The sequence below is a fragment of the Amphiura filiformis genome, chromosome 6 (assembly GCF_039555335.1).
Source record: "Amphiura filiformis chromosome 6, Afil_fr2py, whole genome shotgun sequence".
NCBI lineage: Eukaryota > Metazoa > Echinodermata > Ophiuroidea > Amphilepidida > Amphiuridae > Amphiura > Amphiura filiformis.
The window spans coordinates 12715474-12739956 of record NC_092633.1 but is presented as its reverse complement, the minus strand read 5'-3'; the positions used below and the strand labels follow the sequence as shown (position 1 = coordinate 12739956).

General features: G+C 36.3%; 3 protein-coding genes across 4 annotated transcripts in view; 1 reads left to right on the top strand and 2 right to left on the bottom strand.

The window, feature by feature from the left end:
• The window catches only part of LOC140154980 (high-affinity lysophosphatidic acid receptor-like), an 85438-nt gene extending 60955 nt beyond the window's left edge, over nucleotides 1-24483 (top strand). For both annotated transcript variants that reach the window (XM_072177644.1, XM_072177643.1), the window contains one exon: nucleotides 22866-24483. In XM_072177644.1, coding sequence (XP_072033745.1) covers nucleotides 22866-23320 — 455 coding nt within the window. In that variant the 3' untranslated portion in view covers nucleotides 23321-24483. The remainder of the gene's footprint in view (nucleotides 1-22865) is intronic.
• Nucleotides 17549-22311, bottom strand: LOC140154987 (uncharacterized). The gene is made up of 2 exons (XM_072177653.1): nucleotides 21457-22311; nucleotides 17549-17923 (listed from the first exon to the last, which is right to left on the bottom strand). Exons 1-2 carry the CDS (start codon nucleotides 21770-21772, stop codon nucleotides 17835-17837), a joined length of 405 nt encoding a protein of 134 aa, XP_072033754.1. The 5' UTR covers nucleotides 21773-22311; the 3' UTR covers nucleotides 17549-17834.
• Nucleotides 17917-19087, bottom strand: LOC140154078 (integrase/recombinase xerD homolog). The gene has a single exon (XM_072176689.1). It carries the CDS (start codon nucleotides 18958-18960, stop codon nucleotides 18004-18006), a length of 957 nt encoding a protein of 318 aa, XP_072032790.1. The 5' UTR covers nucleotides 18961-19087; the 3' UTR covers nucleotides 17917-18003.

Sequence of the window (24483 nt, the reverse complement as noted above, 5' to 3'; positions counted from 1 at the left end):
TTTGCAAGATGCTGTGAACTACCAAATTGCAACAGTTTAAAATAGTTGCTAACCTTAGGCCTAAACTGTATGTAAAGGGTGCCACAATGTTGTGTGTTTCCACTGCTCATATTATCAAGTTTTTAACAATGGGATCATGAAACTAAACTGAAACTTAACTAAGGAAATGACCCAAACCATTTGATTTAATGATGTCTTAACGAAGAAGTTGCATTTCCAGGCTGACCCACCCACCCTGCCTGCCAGAAATGTAATCATGGAAATTTGCCTTTTTCAGCATATTCAGACCAATTTTGTTTTACAAACATAAGACTAATCAAGATGTTTAATCTCCTCCCCCTCTTCCACTAACATTTTGTTTATGGACACCATTGACCTTTCATGTCATTCCCTGATATAATAATACAACTCAGAAAATAGGACACACAGAATACATAAATATAGGCAAAACATAAAAAGATATGCAAACAATGTAACAAATGTTAGCCAATGACCTCCCATTTGAAAATGTCAAAAACCAAGAATAAAAATAATAGATCCATATTTTTTTATTTGAAGTTAAGATATGAAACCATTACCTAGAATAATCCAGTGTCTTGCCTTCATACAAAGCATGTGCATGTATAATGAATAGTGGTGACAGTTAATTGTGTGGATCTCCCTTCATTTCCTGTGCCCTTTTCAGATGATATTTATCGTCTGCTCAGACATTGACAAATATTTATGGTAATGAGAACAAATACCCAGAAGTGTATGATGAACATTTGACAATGGTGGTGGTATCTTATTAGCAAACCAGATGTGCTTTACTCTTATTCACTTGTCCATTTAACCTAATTTAAAGAAACAATCAGTGAAGCATTGCATAATTATTGCAATATGTGATAACATATTTTCATTTTTTCTTTAGGAAAAAATGATTTTAACATGTTAGTTGTCATTTAAAATCCTCCCACACCTGCTCATAATTGTAATACCTTCTTAAAGGGCATGTCTATTGCAAAAACAACATCATATCATTGGCAAGCTAATATTATGAGGACAATGAAAATGACTCCTTTTTTGAGAAAATAACCAACTTAAGCGATGAGTTCCTTCGAACGAGACAGAGATAAACTTGTTTTTGCAATAGACCTGACCTTTAAGTCAAAAATGCTAAAACATCCCAAACATAATTTCAAATGCATTAAAGGAAATGCTAATGGAATTATCTAGATATTGACAATCTTTACCATGCCACCCTTATTTCTAAATGTGTTTGAAATTAAAATGATTGGTTTAAGTTCAATGTCACCATTAAATCCTCCCAACCTAGACATACACATGTATACAGGCAAATGAAGATGGTTTCCTTAACAAGTATAAATTTGTGTGCACATGGTGTGCTTATGCCTTATTCCCATGGTTCATATGTTTAAAATGCAATGAAAACTTGCCAGTGAACATATGAATAATTGGCATCCCATATTAGGGCCCCTATACAATCAAAATATATTCCCCATCCTGGAAGCCAAGGTCAAAATCTGTCTGTCAAACCTCTGCAATGAAAAGGATCCAAGAATATCTGATGCCACCGGTACTTCTGGAAGCCCAATGCAAAAGGTTAATAGCTAATAGCTATGTCAGCATTAGGAATTGTGACATGATATGCTCCAAATCCAGTAATTGGATGGCTTAGGTTACCTCTAATGATCCAGACAGTCTGGGTAGAATTTAACGGGATCATAGTTTATAAATTTCTGACAATTTTGTTAATCATAACATGGAAGATAACATAACATAGTCACGATGATATGAATTAGTTGTGAATAATTTATGGGAGATCATTACAAAGATTGAAAATGTGTTGCAAGTTTCTATTAGGCCAAAAAAAAAAAAAAAAAAAAAGGTTCGTCTCAAAGCTTGCGCGCACGTTTGTAAAATTCCACGATTTGACAAAAAACAAATGCGGAAATTTTTTTTATTTCAAAAAAAATAAAAAATTTTAGTTTTTTCCAGAAAAAATCGGCGAAAATCAGACTTTTTTCTCAAAATAAAATGAAAAAAAGTCGGGAATAAAAAAATAAAAAATCGCATTTCGCATTTGTTTTTAAATTTCTCGTGAACTTTGAGACAAATCTTTTTTTTTTTTTGGCCTTAATGTGAATGAATTTTAAAGAGTTGTTGCACACAGTTTTCAAACTTGACTCTAGAATGTGTAGCATTCACACTTTTATTTATATCAGTGATATCTTCATGACTCTAACCCTAGCATCTAATCTTATCCTAACCTAAACCCTAAAAGTACTAGCTATTTGATAAAAATTCACCCGGCCATGCCCTTCCATAAATTTTAAGACAACACATCCTCAAGGAAACCTGAAAGAAAAGGCTCTTGGTACATCATGGTTTTCAGATGGTAGCAGAGTGGTTTTTCACTCCTTTACATTTAGAGAGCAGATGAGTTGATACTGAAGTATGACTTTCAAAAAGGGACTATGGAGTAGACTAGCTCACAAGTAACATGAAGGTAGAACTGAATAAATGGCATTTACAGGACCCAGGAATGTCCACTTTCAATGTTTATATCTCTGTAACTGTATACTGACGACATTCTGCAATTGATAGATCTGTCGGCCTCCAGACCCACGCAGATTGGTTGAACTTGTGCTTTCCCAGCAAACATAAAACATTTTGGACATTATTCGCAAAAGGTTATAAAAGGTTGCCAGAAAACATTTAAATGTTGGGTTATTAAAGGGTATATAAACATTTTCATAACATTTAAAAATATTTGTTGAAAACCTATTCTAACATAATATTATTTTCGTGTTAACAAAATATTTGGAAAAAATATGTAGCAATAACATTTTGACCTTTTTAAAAAACTGATATTTATTTAATGTTATTAAAATGTTTTTACTAAAACCAAAACCCAAAATATGTTTAAAATGTTTTGTGTTTGCTGGGTTGTTTGCTTTAATCATGGAAGAAAGAGATGAGAAGGAACCACAACGACTTCGATCGGCCAAGTTTTAATCCGCTTATCTATTGACGCATGAAAAGAAAAGCTATCAATGGTACTTACTTTCATGTATGATCCATTTACCGCGATCGATGCTTGGCAAAATCATTACTGGAAAAAATTTATAACAAACCCATCCACAAACAAACAAACGCTACCCAGAAGTAAGATTATGGAATTTCACTGATGCTCTGAACATGTATAGTAGCTTTGTTTTGGGATCTACAGTCAAACTGTTTTCTTGATCGTGTTGTGTAGAAAATGTCCTATAAAACATCGAAAAGGCAATCAAAATCGGCCGTTTTTGTGCTGAGTTTCATCTTTAGCAAATAAGGTAAGATTTTGGTGACTTTTTCGATGAAAAATAGATGTAAAATGTTCTTAAATAATGCACAATGTTCGGTTGAGTCCGGTACATAAAACCTGTTTAATTTAATAGTTTATATGTGTATAATCGTAACTAGCTAACTCGTTTCAGTGCCAAAGACTGCCAACTCTGAGAAAAAAGTCATCAAAGTTCGGAAAAATTGGGCAAAATGGAAGAAAAAGATGTAGGCCATCAATGACCGATGATCACGTCACCAAAGAAAATCCTATAGGGTGCTTGCATGAAAGGTCATTAGTTCAAATCATCCTTCACACACGCTCCAGAAGACATGTAAATACATGGAATACAATACCAATCACCTATTTAACGCGGGGTATTGATCAAAGTAAATCCTCATGAATAACAATGTCAACTAAATGTCGGTAAAGGGAGTGGACAAAGTGAATGCGTTCGTTGTGGTTCCTTCTTATCTCTTTCTTCCATGCTTTAATAGTCAACCCATCTGTATTCATTATAGCCATATTGTGCCTACCAAAAGCGTGAATACTGTTTCCTGTTACATGACTTATAGTTTGAATGAGGAAAAAGTTATCACTGCATTGGAATTGGTTAACATGTTTATGAGACAAATTGAAAGTCTGACAGTATGTTGGAATACAAGTTTGATTGTTCCACACAGTAGGCAGTGGCTTCATTATTTTCACTCACTATCAGAACTATACATTTACCTATTAACACTTTTCATCATCTACAATCAAAGACAATCATTTCATGCCTACAATGACTATCTACTGAAGACAGCAGATCCGACAGTGCGGTATTACATAATGTTATGCCTACAATGACTATCTACTGAAGACAGCAGGTCTGACAGTGTGGTATTACATAATGTTATGCCTACAATGACTATGTAGTAGATAAGGGTGAAACAGACCATTACCATAGATATCGGTGTCTTGTTGAGGTATGGTGAGCAGTTAAGAGTCGCCGGGAAGGCGAGACTCAAGGGTCGAGCCTTCCGAGCGACTAACATGCTAACCATACCTCAACAAGACAATCGATTATCTATGGTAATGGTCTGTTTTGAACCGCTTATCTTATATATATGTGAGCCAAAATAAACGAATTTGTTGTTATGGTTTATTCATTTTCCAAAAGACAAACTGGAAAAGCTGATATGAATATCTTGTGTAAGTTTAGGGTTTTCCAAAAATAAAAACACACCGAGACAGTATAATATTCTTCCCGTGTGTCCTGCGTTTGATTCTATGAGTCTTATCTAGTGCCAATTGAAAGTGATTTAATCAAATCAATACAGCATTGATTTTAACCGGAGATTCTATTCAATTCACTTGTGGTCATGTCCCACTCGATTATACATATTCGTAATATTAATAATGAATATGTAAATAGTTCAAAGGTCAAAGTGGGTGTGTTTTACCTAGACATGGCGGTAACTCATTTAACACCATAGAATTTATATTTATCTTTAATATACTTATAGAACAAATGTCCTGAACCAAATCAACGATATTCCTGGGTACCTTCCTCGACCTTTTTTGGTTGGGGTTAGGCCATGAGATTGTTGTAGTTTTTCTACATCTAGTCTTGTGGCCTGTAATGTACTGCATTTTAGGTGCAAAATATCCTTGGTTGAACTTAATTTGTAAGACCTCATGGCTCTTGTTTTGTTACCTTCTTTGTCGGAATCTGCGTTAGTTGGGAGAGGGGGGACAAAGGTAGATTGACATCCTCGTCCTAATTATACAGACTTTAAGACATAATACAAACTAATTTGCATTAGTCAATAAAGGTGTTCTTGGTGTCATTCAATACACACAAGTATTGTTTACCATCTTCATTTAAATCTAATATGCATAAACTTGCATAATAATTTATGCTGATCGTGTAAAATATATTAAACTTTGATGCATTTTAAGTTTGTTGAAATGTCCAAAAGTCAAATAATGTGGCCAGTGTTTCTAAATATGAACATGTACTTCTCTTGTTCAAAATTTATTGACCTGACCAAGATTATCTTGACCTGACCAAGATTATCTTGACCTGATCAAGATTATCTTGACCTGACCAAGATTATCTTGACCTGTCCAGATTATCTTGACCTGTCCACATTACTTGATATAATCGACAGTTGACCAGACTTTGAACAAAAGAAATACAATAGATAATGGAACAAAAGAAGAGGGCTAGACGTATATCTACAGAAGACAGCAGGTCTGACAGTGTCGTATTACATAATGTCATGCCTACAATGACTTTCTTCTGAAGACAGCAGGTCTGACAGTGTGGTATTAAATAATGTTATGCCTACAATGACTATCTACTGAAGACAGCAGGTCTGACAGTGTGGTATTACATAATGTTATGCCTACAATGACTACCCAGCAAACACAAAAACGTTTTAAACACATTTTAAATAAGTTATATTTTGGCTTTTGGTTTAGGTAAAAACGTTTTAATAACATTAAAATGTCGGGTTATATGAAGGTCATGATAACGTTTTAAAACGTTTTGTATGAAAACACACTACAACAATATTTTTAAATGTTTTCAAAAAATGTTATTGTAAACTATTTTTGCAAACATTTCTGCCAAATATGTTGTGTCAATACTTAAATAACATTATGTTAAAATATTTGAACCCAGCAAACACAGAAATGTTCTTAAAATGTTTTTTCAAAACCTTTTAATAACATTTAAATGTCGGGTTATATAAAGGTCATGAAAACGTTTTTAAAACGTTATTGAAAATATTTTTGCAAACATTTTTCACAAAATATTTTTTCAACCCCAAAATAACATTCTGTTTAGAATGTTTTGTATCAAGTTTTCAAGAATGTTTTTGGAATGTTATTAAACGTTTTATACCCTTTATATAACCCGACATTTAAACGTTTTCTGTAAAACATTTTTGTTTGCTGAGCAGTAGATTATCAAAAAATGTTTTTTAAGGTTATGAAAACGTTTTATAAAAGGTAAAGGTAAAGGTAAAAGGAGACGACCCTGTATAAACAGTGATCGGAGTGCCCATCTCTCTTTCATTGGCGATTGGGCCAGACTCCTCCATGTAATGTTGCTATAGGGGGATCGCTACACCTCCTCTACAGCGAGTCTGTTACCTTCCCAGCATTTAAGAATGCCGGTACCCATTTAAACACCTGGGTGGAGAGGAGTAATCGAGATAAAGTGCCTTACTCAAGGGCACAACACGATGGCGTCGTCGGGACTCGAACCCGCAACCTTCCGATTATGAGTCAGGGCCCGTTCCGCTCGGCCACCGTGCTCTCAAACGTTTTATACTCTTAATATACCCTTTAAATAACCCGACATTTAAACGTTTTCTGACAACCTTTTATAACCTTTAGCGAATGATGTCGAAAACGTTTTGTGTTTGCTGGGACTATCTACTGAAGACAGCAGGTCTGACAGTGTGGTATTACATAATGTCATGCCTACAATGACTTTCTTCTGAAGACCGCAGATCTGGCAGTGTGGTATTACAGACTAGTATGTTGACCTGGCAATGGGTATACAAATAACATAAAATAATTGCTCTATCCTGTTTCTCAAAACTACTTATTTTTGAAAGTTCAAAGTGTCTTGCATGCCAAGTCGTTATGTATGATCTCATCAAATAGTAAAAAAATAGTTTCTAATTTCTAAATTATTGTTTAAAAACTTACATTTGCATTCAACTTAAAAGTTGAATGCAAATAATTTCAACTCCTGTTATAATAAGATATAAGGACTGCTAAGATCATAACCAATTGTATGAAACCAATGAAAGAGTCAACACTATACATTGACTATCTACTGAAGATAGCATGGTATCAGTGTATTGATTTGTATGGTTAATTGTTGATAAAACCTACTATAATGAAACAGCATACACTGAGATATAAATTGGAAAATGTCATCTGTTGGACTAATTACATGGCACTTGTGGATGCAAGCCAACCTGATCAATGAGGATTCAGGAAGATTTGCTTCATTTACCATCTGTGATAATAATAATAATAATAATAATAATAATAATAATAATAATAATAATAATAAGCATATGTAATGTGCCATCAATCTAGTAGTACTATTCCAAGGTGCAGACATGAAAAACAATACACATTAAAATACATACACATCCATTGCTGAGCGGTCAAAATGAATTAAATTTTAGATTGCTAGTGTTACAGATATGTCAAATTCTAATTCCATAGTTCATAATATTCATTCAGTGAGTGTTGATACCTACTTCCAATTCAAGAAAATTGTGAAACTACATTTTCCAAATGAAAGGTGTTCATAAAGACTCGAACAAATTTGTCATGTTGCTTAATATTAATCCTTTATTGGGAATGCAACCATACACATGCGCATATTTTTTGTGGGTGCTTTGGGGGCGCGAGCCCTCTGGGGTAAAAGCAGGGGGCGGCAAAAAAGAAGGGTCGGCAGAAGATGAAAGGCAGCTAGAAGAATTATTATAGAAAGAGGGTGGGGCAGAAGGGGCGGCAAGAAGAATTATTAATGAAAAAAGGGCGGAAAATTATTGGAAATTAATGTAACTATATCTTTTTGGTCGCTAACAGGTCCACTGCTCGAGGAGGTGGGGTGTAACACCTCAAATTCTTTATTATTTAAACAATTTGGCCTCCCCCCATGTTTAAGATTCTGGAGCACCATCCTGGCTGGAAAAATACTGCAGGGGTTGACAAAATTGTTATCATAGCCCCCTCCCCCTTGTCTTGAATTCTGAAAATGAAACTTAGCCAGTCAGGACCTCACTTTCTTATTTATAGAGTACATGTGATATACATCCGCATAAAAGTGAAAAAAGGTGCTGAAGTTGTATTTCTGAATTTGGATTTGAGCAGTTACTGGCTCTGAGCGTTAGCTGTACTGGGCCTGTGTTATTAGAGATTGTTGTATGAAAGAACCTACTTCTTTGATTTATTTTGTATGATAGCTTGAAGATGAACCAGACCGACAAATTCATAATAACTTTGTCATCAATAATTTATTATTGTAAATTCTTTGGAAAGGGTGTGTAACATGACACCCTTTCTGTAACTATGGCGCTATATGACGGCAGTAAATTTTATTACTTTTTAAAGTCAACACAGACCAGCATTGTGTGTAGTCAGCTATATAAATTATTACATTATTATTATAAATGTCACACATAGTATACAATGTTCCAGATTTTTAATAAGCAGGAAAATTCACTTATATAGACAGAGGTAGGTGATGTGTTATATGAATCTTACAAGGCAGTACCGTTGTACATGTTGTATGGAAATAGCCCGGGGAAATAGATGAGAATTTAGTTGACAGGCATGATGCCCATTAGGCTGTTCCAGATGAAATCATGCACCTTATATAGAATATGTGACCTTAATCTGTCGCACCGGAGTGTAGATTTTAGTCACCCATTCAGCACCCCATTTGAAATTCAGACTCCCTGTGTGGAAGATTAAGGTCATGTCTTCCATAGGGGGTGTATTGATTTCAAAGGGGGTGTATTGATTACAACTGGAATAGCCCAATGCTGCTTCAATTACCAGCAGACACATTGTTTTACTTTTGGAGTAGACTGATTAAAAATTACATAAAATGCATTCTTACAGTCAGTGGCTGTAGTTTAGCCTGTAAGCGCTGACATTTCATTGGTTTGTGGATGTCGTTATTACATGGTAGCGTCTGCGCCATGGGGGAACATGCTTGTCAATTTGTGCACATAACTGCATAAAATGCTTTAGAAGTGTTGTGCCTTATCCTCGATCGCACTACGTGGACCACCAAAAACAGAATTTGTAGACAAGTTTCATTCATTTTAGAATATGGGGAGTTAATATAATGCTTTCCTAAATAAAATTAGTTTTTAGTAACCATAGAATTTGCTGACTAATCTCTCCATGTCCTTTTATTATTGTTAGACTATTTTTCTCAATCCAAATCTGCAACTGTTGTATACAAAAAAAAATTTATACTGATTTTTCTAGAATCAAATAAGCATGAATATCATAATAAAGAGGATGTCACCGTACACATTATAACAACGCAGGTGTTGTGTGGTAGGTTAATGGATCTGATAAGTTATGGACTGATCAGATGTCAAGAAGCTTCAAAAAGCAAATTTATTAGTATGATTCCCTTGAGGTTATTCCATTTTACTAGGATTTTGTTTCCTCCCTATTATGTTTTGTATACAAATGTGACTTCAAAGTATTAACAATTTTCATTTTATTCGTCCATTTAATCAGTTGCATTGTGGCAAAATTTCCATCACAGTAATTGGTCTTATGGTACATATTCTTTATATGGTGAAACATTATCTTTGATATCATATAAAAGAAGGTGGGCAGTCCCTTTGGTCATATATCTCACAAATCTATTCTACAAGAAATATAATATTTTGCTTAACAAATATTATTTGTGTCACAGGAAAATGTGTTGTTTGTTAACAAAATCAAGTTGAATACTTTTATATGATGCTATCTACTGAAGATAGCAATTTGTGTTTCTGCCCACATAATATAGCCCACAATGAACCAGCGAATTATATTCATTCATTCATTCATTCATTCATTCATTCATTCATTCATTCATTCAAGGTCCATGTTGATAAAAAACAACAACATTATAAGCCTACATCTCTGCGAAGCTATCTTCCATGACTTGATCTAGATCATAACTATTTATGTCTGTGCACTTAAAAATAAATGTACCCAAAATAGGGCTAAATGAAATGCCACCATAACTAATGAGCCATTAATATAAACATTATAGAAGGTATTAATATCCACCACTTGCTAATGGATAACATGCTGCTGTTGGCAGCAAGATAGATAATGTCATATCATGTTGCTTACTGGGTGATATGATCAAGCAACATACTGGGCGTGTCAGTTCACATTTTGACCCGTGTCCAAAAATAAAACTCAGGTTGATAATTAATGCTACTACCAGTCTGGCACGCATGCCAATAATAGTTTGTGGCTGTTTACAAACAAATGCTTGCTTGACATAAGGCCAAATACAAATATTATTTGGTTGCCCTTCCAAGACAAAAATTTGTATGGTCGGTAGGTCGATCCTTTTTTCATTTTTTTTTTCATAGGCTCTTCCTCCATTTTGAAAAAGCTAGTAATAGTATAATTGACAAATGCTTGAACATTTTACAGTCAATTTGTGCATTTTTTTAACTGAATTTATATGGAAATACTTCTTGTTTATAATTAAATATGCATTTAATGAATAAAATATGTGAATAGCAAATATAAAATGTCCTTGATACTGTCAAAATTTAAAGGTTTCTTTTTCTTTTTAAAAGTGATTAAAAAACAGGCTGTATCAAAATGATTGTTCTCCATTCTTTTGTTTTCTTGGTTGTTTTTAAAATGCCTGAAACTTACCAATGGATCCATACACTTTAAATTATCAAACTTTATTCTTTACACTTAAAGTCTGGTAATGTTCTCTTTTTTTAACAGAGGTATTTGGTTGGGTCCTGTTGTGGTGGTGGGACAATATTATTTAAATCTCATTGTCATAATCTGATTGTATCTTTGTATCTATCTTGGTTACAGTAATTAAGATGGGGTCTGGTGGACCATGTCTATAATATGTGACTCGCCACAACTGAGCCCGGATGTCGCCAGTGCCACTATTGAGATATGCTCCATCGAACTTAACAATAAACAATAGGAAAGAAAGGATTTATTGACTGTTTTATTGATTTTCACTACTTAAATGTCAAGTACTATAGACATGATATACATCATTTTAAAGCTAATTTCAAGCAGAATATTTTGGTTGAATATCTCAAAATGATGATTGGCTTACATCCGGGCTCAGTTGTGGCGAGGAGTCACATATGTTCTTTTTTCCCTTCCACCAGGCTCAAGTACAGGTGAATAAAAATGGAAAAACAAAAAAAAGTCTGGTAATGTTAAAGCCATATTATAACATTTTCAAACAAAATAGATTAGCATTTATTTGCCACAAAATGTTAGCTTTTACTATCAGATATATCCCTTTTATTTTGAGCCGAACAACTACGGCAAAGCAAAGAAAATTGAATTTACTACCAGCGCACATGTCGCCAATACGTACCACTCCTTCGGTCATGTTGTGGTACGACCCTTTGTTGTGTATATCACCGTCCCATACGCCGTGTACGTACTGTGTGTTATGAACATCGTGTATGCGTTTGACTAATAATTCCATCGTAATAATAAAGCGCGGAATCCGGCGTTTTATTCAAAACTACAGCACCTAGAGTCTTGATTTTTGCAGGGTATGTTGGTTTAATAAAGTACAATTTAATCGTGTAAAAAAAAGGAATTAACAAAATTCAGTGAGGGCGTCTTCCTCAGCAAATGTTATAATATGGCTTTAAGTGGGGCTTGGAAGGACAGATATTTCAAAAGCTTTTATCAAGAATACTGGGTTGAGATAATTATACTGGCGATATACTTGTGATATGCTACAACTCGTGATATGCCACAACTCTTGGCAATCAACTTGCTTCTTTATGCATAGAATGTCAAAATGGTCCTCTTTTTGTGACATAAATGTGGTCGTTTACCAGCACAATGATGATAAAATGCTCACAGTGCATTATACTAAGTGGTTGTAATGGGGTTTTACAAAGTTACTAGAGTTACAAAACAAATATATTTAAGGTGATGAGTAGCCTTATCAATTATTTTGACAGGTTTTTCACATATATTTTGGAAGAGAAGTAAAGAATATGTATTGGTATTAGTGGAAAACCTATGTTTTTCTCATTGACCTGTGAAATTTTAGGGCTTAATTATAGATGTTTTGTTTGGAATGTATATGTGACTCTTCGCCACAACTGAGCCCGGATGTCGCCAATCATCATTTTTGAGATATTCAACCAAAATATTCTGCTTGAAATTAGCTTTAAAATGATGTATATCATGTCTATAGTACTTGACATTTAAGTAGTGAAAAATCAATAAAACAGTCAATAAATCCTTTCTTTCCTATTGTTTATTGTTAAGTTCGATGGAGCATATCTCAATAGTGGCACTGGCGACATCCGGGCTCAGTTGTGGCGAGGAGTCACATATGTTTGGAATGTATAAGCATTAGGGCTCTCAACTAACGGGTAATTATGTACTCGGGTACCCGATTGAATTTTCGGGCGGGAATCCTGGTACCCGAAAATACTGAAGAAAAAAAAAATCCAAAAAAAAAAAAAACTGGACCTATTCTGAAATGCTAAGATCATTAGGATCATTCACAGTTAATTTGAAAAAAAAATTGAAAACAATTACGAAAAAATTACAGTTTGTTATTCTTAATATGTAAACCACAAACTTATGTTTACCTCTTCATCTATCACATATTATAAATGCATTGGTTTTCCATGCATTTATAATATGTAATATATGAAGAGGTAAATATTAGTTTGTGGTTTGCATAGCAAGGTTAACAAACTGTAATTTTTTTTTTTTTTCAATTTTTTTCAAATTACCTGTAAGTGATACTAGCACTTCAGAATAGGTCCAGTGGTTCTCTAAATTCGCCGAAAACTTTGTAAAAAAATTATTTTAAATTTTTTTTTTTTTTTTTTTTTTTTTTTTTAATTTTTTTTTTCGGGTACTTTGACCCGTGAATTCGGACCCGGGTAGGCCAAGAACGGGCGGGAACTCGGGTACCCGGGAATTGGTGAGAGCCTTAATAAGCATTACATGAGTACATGCCTGAGTACTACGAAATACTACTTGATATATGCGCTGTTCGTGCGTGCATCCCACATGTGATGACGCAATCGCCCTAAGTGATATATAGGCACAATTTTGCTGGCCAGCGAAGCCCAAGACCTGTGGCAAGGTGTCGCCGAGCCAGTGCTTGGCATGCGAGGGATCTCGGGTTCGAATCCCAACCAGAGCAAACAACTTCTTTCTTTGTTTTCTCTCTTTATTCCTTCCTTCTTTCCCTTCCTGTTGCCAAAAAGCCCCTGTGTCATAAGTGGGTTAACCAAAGTATTCTAGTTTTGGGTAATGCACATTTTTGGCTCTTGTACTAAAATGGATTGGGTTATTCAACCAAGGCAGAAAATTATTAGACCATCCATCCTCCTTTAACAATTCGAGGAACAATTTCCCCTTTTCAAACAATTTCCTCACTTTGATATAATACAGAAAGAACATTCAAATTCAATAAGTGTTTGAAAAAGGCTTATGCAATTTGCAAAGTTATGATTTTAAAGTGTAGTTTTAAGTTTGTAGAAGGTCTGTTTTACCTGTAAGTCTATTGAGTTATCATGGGCAGTGTCTGTTGAGTGCTTTAGCCTTGAGTTTCAATCAGTTTAGGATTGTAGCTTGAATATCCACTTCTCTAAGTTTTCAATATTTACATACTCAAAAAAGTAAATGTCCTTATTATTTCAGTACTTATAAAACAAAGCTGTGGCATACAAACAAAGTAAATAGGTTAATTTGATCACATCTACTCATGTGTTTTTTGGAACAGCTCAAATAGCTATGATGGCTGTTGATCTATCATTGCGCCATCTGCTCATGGCGAGTAGGATGGCAGGAGCCATATTTGTCCAGTTTTAGACATTTAACTAAAATACTGCAGCATATTTCTTGATAGAAAAACATTGATCCTATAGTAAATGAATCAAGGAAGCCAATAATCACATATTTCCTTACATCTTGCAGTTCTTGAGTTAAAGCCAATAATATATCAAAACGACAAGTTTTAGACGTTTGTCCACTCCTGAGATAAATCATGTACATGTGGTGGAAATAACACCCCTTATATAATGGATCTCCTTTAGGCCAATGAAAGTCGATTTTTGAGTTTCCCGTCACCCGCCCTCACTTCATTTTATGACCCTCACTTGAATTCATTATTGTGATTTTCCAAAACATACCGATAAAAACTGGTTACATTTGCAAAAAATGTTGAATATCCATTTATTTTTTGTGGAAAAATCAAAACATACATTTTGCTGTCAACCCTGCAGACTCTTTTTAATATACTTTTGAATCTCATTTGGGCTAAACATCCATCTTCAAGTGAGTGATCGGCAAATAACAGCTAATAACATCTCATTTTACATGCGTGTTGGTCATATAATGAAAGGCAGAAAAATAATGAATAATGAAAAAGTTACCTCACTTGTTTTCAGAAACTCAAAATTGACTGTTAGGGGCCTTATAGGGCCCATACTATTCCTCTTGTGTGTCAGCATTATTTGTCTCAATATTTTGGATGTAAACACCACTTGGTCATGCTCCCTTTCAATTCACCTTATTATGCATGGGTTCAAATGACTACTTGCACACATATTTTTGTTTTCACTTGGAAAAAAATCAAGCAAGTTTTTATGGCATAACATTGTTTCCGATTTATATGGAGTGTGAATAAGGCCCTATAAAGATAACCATTATGTGAGAACTTATGAGTAGAAAGTGAGGAAAATGTGTCTATACTATAGTTCTATTAACGCTTTTATTTTAACCTGATTTTTTTCAGCAGTACTTATTATATAATTTTATATTGCAGACACAGATGGATTTAGTTGCCCACGGCTTGCATACAGCAGCAAATGTTCAGTTAATGTTGTTCTACCTACCTAGTTTTGTAATCTATATCCTTTTAATACTTTTGAAATTACTCTTTCAGCAGTGCTTATTTCAGACATTGATTGATGCCCCAGCAAATACAAAACATTTAAAAAAACATTACTAAAAAATAGGTTAGAAAAGGTTGCCAGAGCATGATTAAATGTTTGGTTTTATAGGGTATAAAACATTTTAATTCAACACTTTTGAAAACTTGCTGCAAAACATTCTAATATAATGTTATTTAAGTGTTTACAAAATATTGTGCAAAAACAATGTTTGCAATAAAATGTTTTAAAATTGCATTTTGTCAGCATTTTAAAAATGTTGTTATAAATAGTGTCTTTTTCCTACAAAATGTATTGTCCTATGGAAGCAATAACAACAACGACACGCAGGAAAAATTTTTGCAATCGCTGGATTGATACCATCCGATTTTCTTATTTATTTTCAATGTGGACAGTTGACAGAAATCAACTGTAATTTATTTTCTTAATACTTTCAATATCGCCTCAGACAGCGACATCATCTGAGATTTTTTGCGCCTCAGACAGCTATATCATCTGGGCAATTTGTATTTTCTAAATATCAAGTTCAATGAACTTCTCATATTTTATTTAACTATATATATACAGTTGATAAAAAATCAACTGTAATTATATTTCTTCATACTTTAAATATTACCTCAGGCGGCTGTATTATCTGAGTATACACAGTTGACAGGAAATCAACTGTGTAACTTTATACTTTTAATATCAATTCAGACAGCTATATCATCTGATATTTTAAATAGATATAAATTCAAATTCATTAGCGCCTCAGACAGCTATATCATCTGGCTTATTCTTTAAAAGCAATATATATCAATCATTGAAATCATATATGTATCAGACAGCAATATCATCTGATACCCTTTTTACGCAATCAGACAGCTATATCATCTGATGCCATTTACGGTCCTGAAGTGAGACGACCCACTTCAATTCCCAAACAGCATAATTTGGCTTGGACCTAATTTGAAACGGACACTTAAATCCAAGTTTAGCCTTTTGTCATGAAGTGGGACAACCCAAATCAATTTCCAAACAGCGTAATTTGGAATGGACATTACATATTGAATATAATTTTGAATAGTTTGCCAAAAGGGTTAGGAACGATGCCCTATCCTTGGGAGTGGTGGGTGGGTTTTTAATATTTGACCACCTCATCGGACGGTATCAAAACAGCTTGTGAATTTTTCCCGGGAATGAATTTTGAGACGAGGGTCCACGCCCCCCAAATAGCCGTCTATGATTGGCTCTTGGCACGCGACCCTCTTCTGTGGCTCCGCCCATTATTATGACCAAAATACCTCAAACAAAGGGAAACCCTTTAAAACTCGAAGCCGGGAATGTATTGCACCAATGACAATTTTGGTTTTTACTGAAGTTGCCTCAATAAAAACCCGATTGTCCTATGGAAGCAATAACAACAACGACACGCAGGAAAAATTTTTGCAATCGCTGGATTGATACCATCCGATTTTCTTATTTATTTTCAATGTGGACAGTTGACAGAAATCAACTGTAATTTATTTTCTTAATACTTTCAATATCGCCTCAGACAGCGACATCATCTGAGATTTTTTGCGCCTCAGACAGCTATATCATCTGGGCAATTTGTATTTTCTAAATATCAAGTTCAATGAACTTCTCATATTTTATTTAACTATATATATACAGTTGATAAAAATCAACTGTAATTATATTTCTTCATACTTTAAATATTACCTCAGACGGCTGTATTATCTGAGTATACACAGTTGACAGGAAATCAACTGTGTAACTTTATACTTTTAATATCAATTCAGACAGCTATATCATCTGATATTTTAAATAGATATAAATTCAAATTCATTAGCGCCTCAGACAGCTATATCATCTGGCTTATTCTTTAAAAGCCATATATATCAATCATTGAAATCATATATGTATCAGACAGCAATATCATCTGATACCCTTTTTACATAATCGGACAGCTATATCATCTGATGCCATTTACGGTCCTGAAGTGAGACGACCCACTTCAATTCCCAAACAGCATAATTTGGCTTGGACCTAATTTGAAACGGACACTTAAATCCGAAGTTTAGCCTTTTGTCATGAAGTGGGACAACCCAAATCAATTTCCAAACAGCGTAATTTGGAATGGACATTACATATTGAATATAATTTTGAATAGTTTGCCAAAAAGGGTTAGGAACGATGCCAAACAAGGACCTAATCTAGGGATTTGTTCAAACTTCCCGGGAGGAAAAAACAACAACTATTTTTCGGGTTACCATTGCTACAAGGGGGTTGATGATGATGAAGTTTTGACATTAGATCTTAAAAATCCTGATATTCTGGCGGAACGTGAACTCCCCTGGGAAATGGTTGAAAAAGACCAGACCCTTTTCCAGGTTCTGTAAAAAATGGCCAATACCCAGGTTGGACAAATGGAGCCCATCATATCTAAATAGATGGTAGCTGAGGGCCGGAAACAAGGAGTCGTGTCTGATTACGTAAGTATTTTCTAGACCCTACACACATGATGCGCGCGTGAGCGGTTTAGCTTGCGTCTTATACTATTTCCAGCTCCCCGTCTGGTTTCACCGTAGTAAAACAAACGCGGTAGAACATCAGACCAGACGATTTTTACACCAGGAAGCATGTTCCTGACGTCACGCAAATCGTCATAGATACGTCTTCTGATGTTGCCCCAGCTATCTGTAAAAATATCATTTGTTCCCAAATGTATGATTACTACGCCCGGGCGTGGATTTTTGAGCATGATGTGCTCCAAGCGGTGTTTTAACTCGTCTAACCGACCTCCGCTAACTCCATACCACCATGTGTCACCGCCCCCTTGTAGCTGGTAGACCAACCCTCTGACCACTGGCCCATTTCACAATTGAGTCGCCGACTACCCAAGTTGATGCCACTTCTGAATAAAATAAAATAAAGAAAAGAAAAAACAGCAATCGATATCTTACAGAATTTACCCTCTCCCTTGTTCTATTATTTCTACATTTCTGATCCTGTTTCTTCCATTAATGGTACTTGAATGGTCCGAGTTGGTCTAATGTATGTCCTTACACTTTGCGATCGCCAGCGTCCCATTTCCTTAATTACCTCCATTGATATGCCTCTAGCTGCTGCTGTCGTCATGGCGCCTATCCGAAACTGTGCGCCGCTGAAATTTGCTGGATTAAGTCCAATGACTGTCAATGCTTTGCGCAGCACTGCTGTAAACTGTCCTGATGTCATGGGTTTACTATTAAAATGAATGAACAAGGGCCCTTCTATTTTGGGTCTTATCTTCAAGAATTTGTCCATTGCCTCTACTGGACAAAGATCAACAAGTACTCCCTTTTGCAACTCAATGATTTCACCCTGCCCATTCTGATCCTTTTTTGAAAACCTGATACATACTGAAAGTTTCCTTTGGGTGCCTAATTTTAACTGTACATCCCTGACACTAACAATATGTGTTACCTCTACATTAGGGGTTTTAGTCATTTCTCCCACCCTTAAAAACCCAAAAAAGGCCAAAAGGAAGGCTGCCTTAAATAATGCTGCCTCATAAAAATTCTGGCATATTGCTTGCAATACTTGGGCCACCCTTCGTAACATGGGTATCGTCATCGGACATCTGGCATCGCTCCCCCTATTTTGACGTCTACACCCCTCTTTCAATTTATGGACTAAAAAATTATCTGAAGGGTCCGTCCACCCATTTATTTTGTGGACGAATGAGATCCCCGATATTTGTACACATATCGAGGATGCTGCCAACCCTTCTAAGGATAAATTTGCAATAAAGGCTGCCACCTGTTTACTTGTTGCTGGCCAATTATTGCCCATCCCAAATTTCCTTCTAAATATTATGAATTTTTCTACACTTCTTCTGTACGCCTTGTGAGTAGATTTTGCAACAGAATTGTTGACCAATCTGTTTATTTCTCTATCTAGATGTTCCATGCAAATTGAGGAACTGCCAACCCTTCTTTCTCGGCTCCTGGCGCTTCTTGCCTGAATCTCCCCATCTGAAAACGGGATAATGCATCCGCTATATTATTCTCTACACCTGGTACGTGTTTTGCCGCAACTGTCAAATTATTTTTCAAACATTGCAACAGAAAAAATCTAACTAATCTCATGATTTGGGGGCATTTTGAGGTCTGTTTGTTAATTATGGCGACAACAGCTATATTATCGCACCTCAAAACAATACGCTTCCCTTTAGCTGGTTACCCCACAGTATAATGGCTATTACTATCGGGAAAAACTCTAACCATGCTATTGAGTGTTCTTTCGCATACTGCGCATTGGGCCATCTACCTTGGAACCATTTTCCTTCAAAAAAGCCCCCAAATCCTACTGCGCCACTAGCGTCTGTAAATAGTTGAATATCCTGATTGCCTAGCCACATTTGATCCATGAAAATTGCGGAGCCATTAAAGTTTCTTAAAAACACAAGCCACATCCTTAAATCTGCTTTAGCTCCTGTTGTTAGCCTAATCTTGTACCATGCCTCTTTTACCCCGCATTGGAGATCTATCAAACGTCTAAGGAAGGCCCGCCCTGGTGTAACTGCCCTGCAAATGAATGATAATGATCCTACTAGGGATTGTAACTCCCTCAATGTAACTTTCTCTGATTTTAAAGCCTTGTCGATTTTCTCTAATATAGGACCCATTTTTTCCTTTGGTACCGTCACTAGTTGACGAATGGAATCTATTTCAAGGCCTAAGAAAACCAATTTTGTCGAGGGGCCCACTGATTTTTCTAAAGCCAGCGGTACCCCCAGTTTTGTGCATACGTTTTCCAGACACTCGACCAAGCGTTTGCATGAATGTGCGCTTAAGTCGTCTGCATCACCACAGACCATATAGTCATCAGCATAATGTATTATTCTATTTGACCCTGCTTCTTTTCTTATGACCCATTCAATAAAGGTAGAGAATTTTTCAAATAAGGAGGGTGAGCATGACGCCCCATGGGAAGCGCTTTGTCTACAAAAAATCGGATTCTACTTTCATACCTAATAAACTAAAATCATCAGGGTGAATAGGCAGTAAGCGGAATGCAGATTCTATGTCAGCTTTTGCCATAGCCGCCCCTTTCCCTACATTTGCTACCATTGAAACTGCCACATCAAATTTTGTGTACTGAACTGCACATAAATCTCTATCTATCTTATCATTAACCGATTCTCCTTTTGGATATGATAGGTGTTGAATCAATCTAAATTTACCTTTTTCTTTTTTTTGTAATAAGCCAATAGGAGAAATTATCAGATTGGGTAATGGTCTAACCTTGAAAGGACCTGCTATTCTACCCATTCTAATTTCCTTGTTTAACTTTTCTCTAGCTAACTTCGGATCTTGTATTACTGACTTTAAATTAGGCGTAGTCTCTTGCCTTGCGCTCCCCAGTATCCCAATTTAAATCCAAAAGTGAACCCTTCTTTTAAAATCTTTGCAGCTTTTTTATCTGGGTATTTATCTAACAATGGTGTAATTTTTTCAAGTTTCACTGGCGACTGATATTTACAGCAAATACACTCTGGTGGACCCGCGCAATTGTTAGCCCCTCTAGCATTTGAAATAACACTTGGTTTCTGATTGTGAATTGGCATTTCAATTTCTTGTTTACTTTCTTGGTCTACATGATTTTGCCCTGTGTCCGAATCCATTGCAGCTGCTGCACCTATGTTGAAATCTGCATGATATTTTCCTGCAACCTGCTGCATTGAACGCAAAGCAAACGTTCCCTGGCCCTTTGCTGCCGACCTGGGTACTTGTTGCTGGGGTTGTTGTTGCACTTGAACGCCCCCAAGTTTGCGTGCGTGTTGCCCGTATGGTGAAAACCTCGAAAATTACTCATGGACCCCACCTTTCCGCTGCACTCAAATTTGGCGCCAATTGGGGGGTGATGCTTTCTAAAAGGTCCATAATTCATTATCAATTGATGCCCAAGACCTTTGAGGATGCATTTGTTGACGTAATCGAAATTGCTTATCATAGTCCCTCCAATCCCATCCTCTATACCGCGCTGCTGCTGGACGTACGATATATCCATATTTCAAAATTTCCCGCGTGCGGAGGGATGAGCTGACAAATACACCATGGAAAACACCAAAAATGCGGATGTCCATGCGTGTATCGATTGCACTTGTCTTTTCACTTTACTGTCCTCCCACACAATCTGCCCCTGGTCATTCATGGCAAGCGTGAAATCGCTTACTTTATTTAAAGTGTGAGGGCTTTCTAACAGTAGTGCAAATTCGACGAATTCACCTTTTACGATTCTTTCTCGTAATTTTTTGGGTAGGCTAGATCCGAGAGGATCACATACATATGTTAATGGTGACACGCCCAAATTCGCCTGCCCGTTCGCTGTTGAAATTTGGCCTAGACCCCCGCCCTGTACATTACCAATATTACTTAAAATTCATCGAAAAAGCTCTCTCACCAGTCAAGTTTCCTGGGAACACGGCATCGGCTTCCTGGGCCACCTCTTGTTGCTGTATAAATTGGTCTCGGTTCTCTGGCATTGGTGGGCCTCCTTGCATCTCGATGTTTCCTGCCCCCATCTCAAACGCTTCACCTATGGCGCCTTGAATCAACACATCGTCACGGTCATTCACACCACAGTCAACACTCGCTGTAGCTCTGGTAGCGGTGGATACATTCGCCGACCCAGCACTCGCAGCACTCGTTGCTATGGTAACTACTTGTGGTACGGCACCTGACACACTTGACGCACTCGTTGTACTATTCATGTTCATGTTATTGTTTACATGATGACCCGTCAAACGTTGTATGGCCCTGGACTGGGCCCTGGTTTGCCTCTCCGGCGGATTGGTATTTACTTCACTCGAGTCGTATTTACTAAACTCCCACGCCCACGACCACCTCTAGATCCTCTAGATCCTCTTTTGAACCTCTCCTTTTCCCCATCTTCGTAAAATCGTAATGATTGTCCGTCAATATAAACAAGACTTACGAAAAAGTTCTTCGGATGTCAGATTTTTGAGAGATTTTGTTATGATTAAAACCTCTTCAATGTTCTCGAATACAAAGCCCAGCTTCTCTACCAACGAGTTTGCGATGTTGGTAATTAATTGAAGTTGCAAGCCGTTGAATAATTTATAAATGATATATAAATTAAATAAATTTGTACCGGTATCGTATTAATCCGAATGAGTTTTAATATTTGACCACCTCATCGGACGGTATCAAAACAGCTTGTGAATTTTTCCCGGGAATGAATTTTGAGACGAGGGTCCACGCCCCCCAAATAGCCGTCTATGATTGGCTCTTGGCACGCGACCCTCTTCTGTGGCTCCGCCCATTATTATGACCAAAATACCTCAAACAAAGGGAAACCCTTTAAAACTCGGAAGCCCGGGAATGTATTGCACCAATGACAATTTTGGTTTTTACTGAAGTTGCCTCAATAAAAACCCGATTAACCCTAACATGGCTAGAAACCACAAAACACCACAGTGATAACCATGGCACATGCATGGATCCCACAGGATGCGATGATGCAATCGCCCTAAATACACTATGCTCAGGGAATTGCTGGCCGGGCCAGCACAACCCCTGTGGCTACTGGCCGGGTATCGTGTGCTTTTCATGTGAGGTTCAAATCCAGGGGTGCCAAGTGACTTCTTTGTTCATTTCTCTCCTTATTGTTTCTTCTTTAACTTCCGATAGCAAAAAGCAGTGTCCGGTGTTAGGGTAAGAACACTTTCATAACCTATATTCAACGTGACATTTAATCCTTTTAATGACCAAAACCAATTAATAATGTTTCAAAACATTTTAAACACAAGTCTAAAACACCTATTCTCTGTTTTTGTCTTATTTTTACAGATTCATCACCAAATGCTCTTCGTAGACTTAATGCATCAACGTTATCAGACACCAGCAGGATGCGCAGTCCAAGTATGAATTCAACTTTTATGAACTCTTCTCCAAGTCTCAACAGCAGACATCTGATCTCTCGCTCCAGTGTAGACCCAGCAATCATAAATACTAACAGTACATTCTGTGCAGAGATTGTTGTAAATCCTCTCACATCAGTAAATTTGAATGGAAGAAGCTATGACCATAATAGTAACCATGGAAACTTGGAGGGAGATGATGTTTTTGATGAAAGAGAAACTCTGCCTAGAGAAAAACTAAACAAAGAGACAAAAAAGAGATCTGTAAGTGAAAGCGATAAAGAAGGACTAGAAGAGAGGCATTACGGGCCAACTCGTAAACACAGTGATTTGACTGTGTGTTTATCTACACCGCTAGAAGCTAGAGCAGAAACCCGGATTTAAATTGACAGTGGTGGCTTGCTGCTAATATCTTGTAGGTTATTTTTCTTGTGATGGCTTCTTTTTTGTCAATTTCAACTTGTGCATCCTTGTGAAAAAGTAAACAAGTATGGGGGAAGGTCTGAGGGGTGGTGCCTGCCCTACAGAATGGTCGACTGCAGATCCGTCGGATAACACTTTTTAATGGGAAATGAACTTTGCTGCTTGGATGATGTCACGATGAGGTTAGCTTTTATTCCCTATTGAAAAGCGTGTTCTGACGTATCTGCACTCGACTGGTCTCCTAATCTGCAAAAACCATGACAATCAACCTATTTCAGACAATGTGAGTCTCTCGAACCGGTGGCGTAGATTTCTTTTTGACATGGAGGATATAGTGAATCCAGCCCCTGTTGGCAATAAAATAAGTTTATTGTACAAATGTACGCTTGCCATATTGAAGCTAAAATGGCAACGGTGCAAAAGTGGAACAAATTTGCAGAAAGAGTGCGTAAATTGACAACACACCATGTCAGATGATAAAATAAGGTAAATTAAAAAAAAAATCTGTAACGCTAAATTTATAGTTTTAAGATACAAAGGTATTTCCCATTGAAACGCACATCAAATCTTGCACATTGACTTGTCACTAAATCTATAAGTAAAGGGCCTGGGGTAACACTGCCATTGTTACATGCTGCAAGTCTTTTCCAGAGTCGTCATATCCCACCCCGTATTCAGCTAGCTTCAGTTTTTATGCCCGCAATTACAGTTGAGCAAGCCTTGGAAACAGTTAGCTTTATTTTTAAATATACACATACCATAGCAAAACACATTCAGAAAAGGTTGCGCTGTAATTTGAAGTAATGTTTGTTATAATTCTAATTTGTGAAAAGATTTTATAACTCTATTTTCAAAATTGGTAGTTTATTCTACTTTTCTATAAGGTTGGCTAACTCTTATTTCAGAGTAGCTTCACTAATTTTAATCTAAAGTTCCAAAATGTTCAGTTTTATCTCAGTAAATACAAAACGTGTTTGACTTTGACATCACTCGCAAAATGTTAGAAAAGGTTGCCAGAAGACATTTAAATGTCAGCTTATATAGTGGACATATAAAGGGTATAAAACATTTTCATACCATTTGAAAACATTTGTCTACTGCAAATATTCTAACATAATGTTATT

Bases quoted from the DNA above. Each gene is read 5' to 3' on its own strand.
- LOC140154078 (XM_072176689.1), bottom strand. From the start codon at position 18,960: ATGGAACATCTAGATAGAGAAATAAACAGATTGGTCAACAATTCTGTT.
- LOC140154987 (XM_072177653.1), bottom strand. From the start codon at position 21,772: ATGAACATGAATAGTACAACGAGTGCGTCAAGTGTGTCAGGTGCCGTA. The intron at 17,924-21,456 runs GTGAGAGAGCTT...TATTTTATTCAG, and splicing joins GTTCCCAGGAAACTTGACTG to AAGTGGCATCAACTTGGGTA.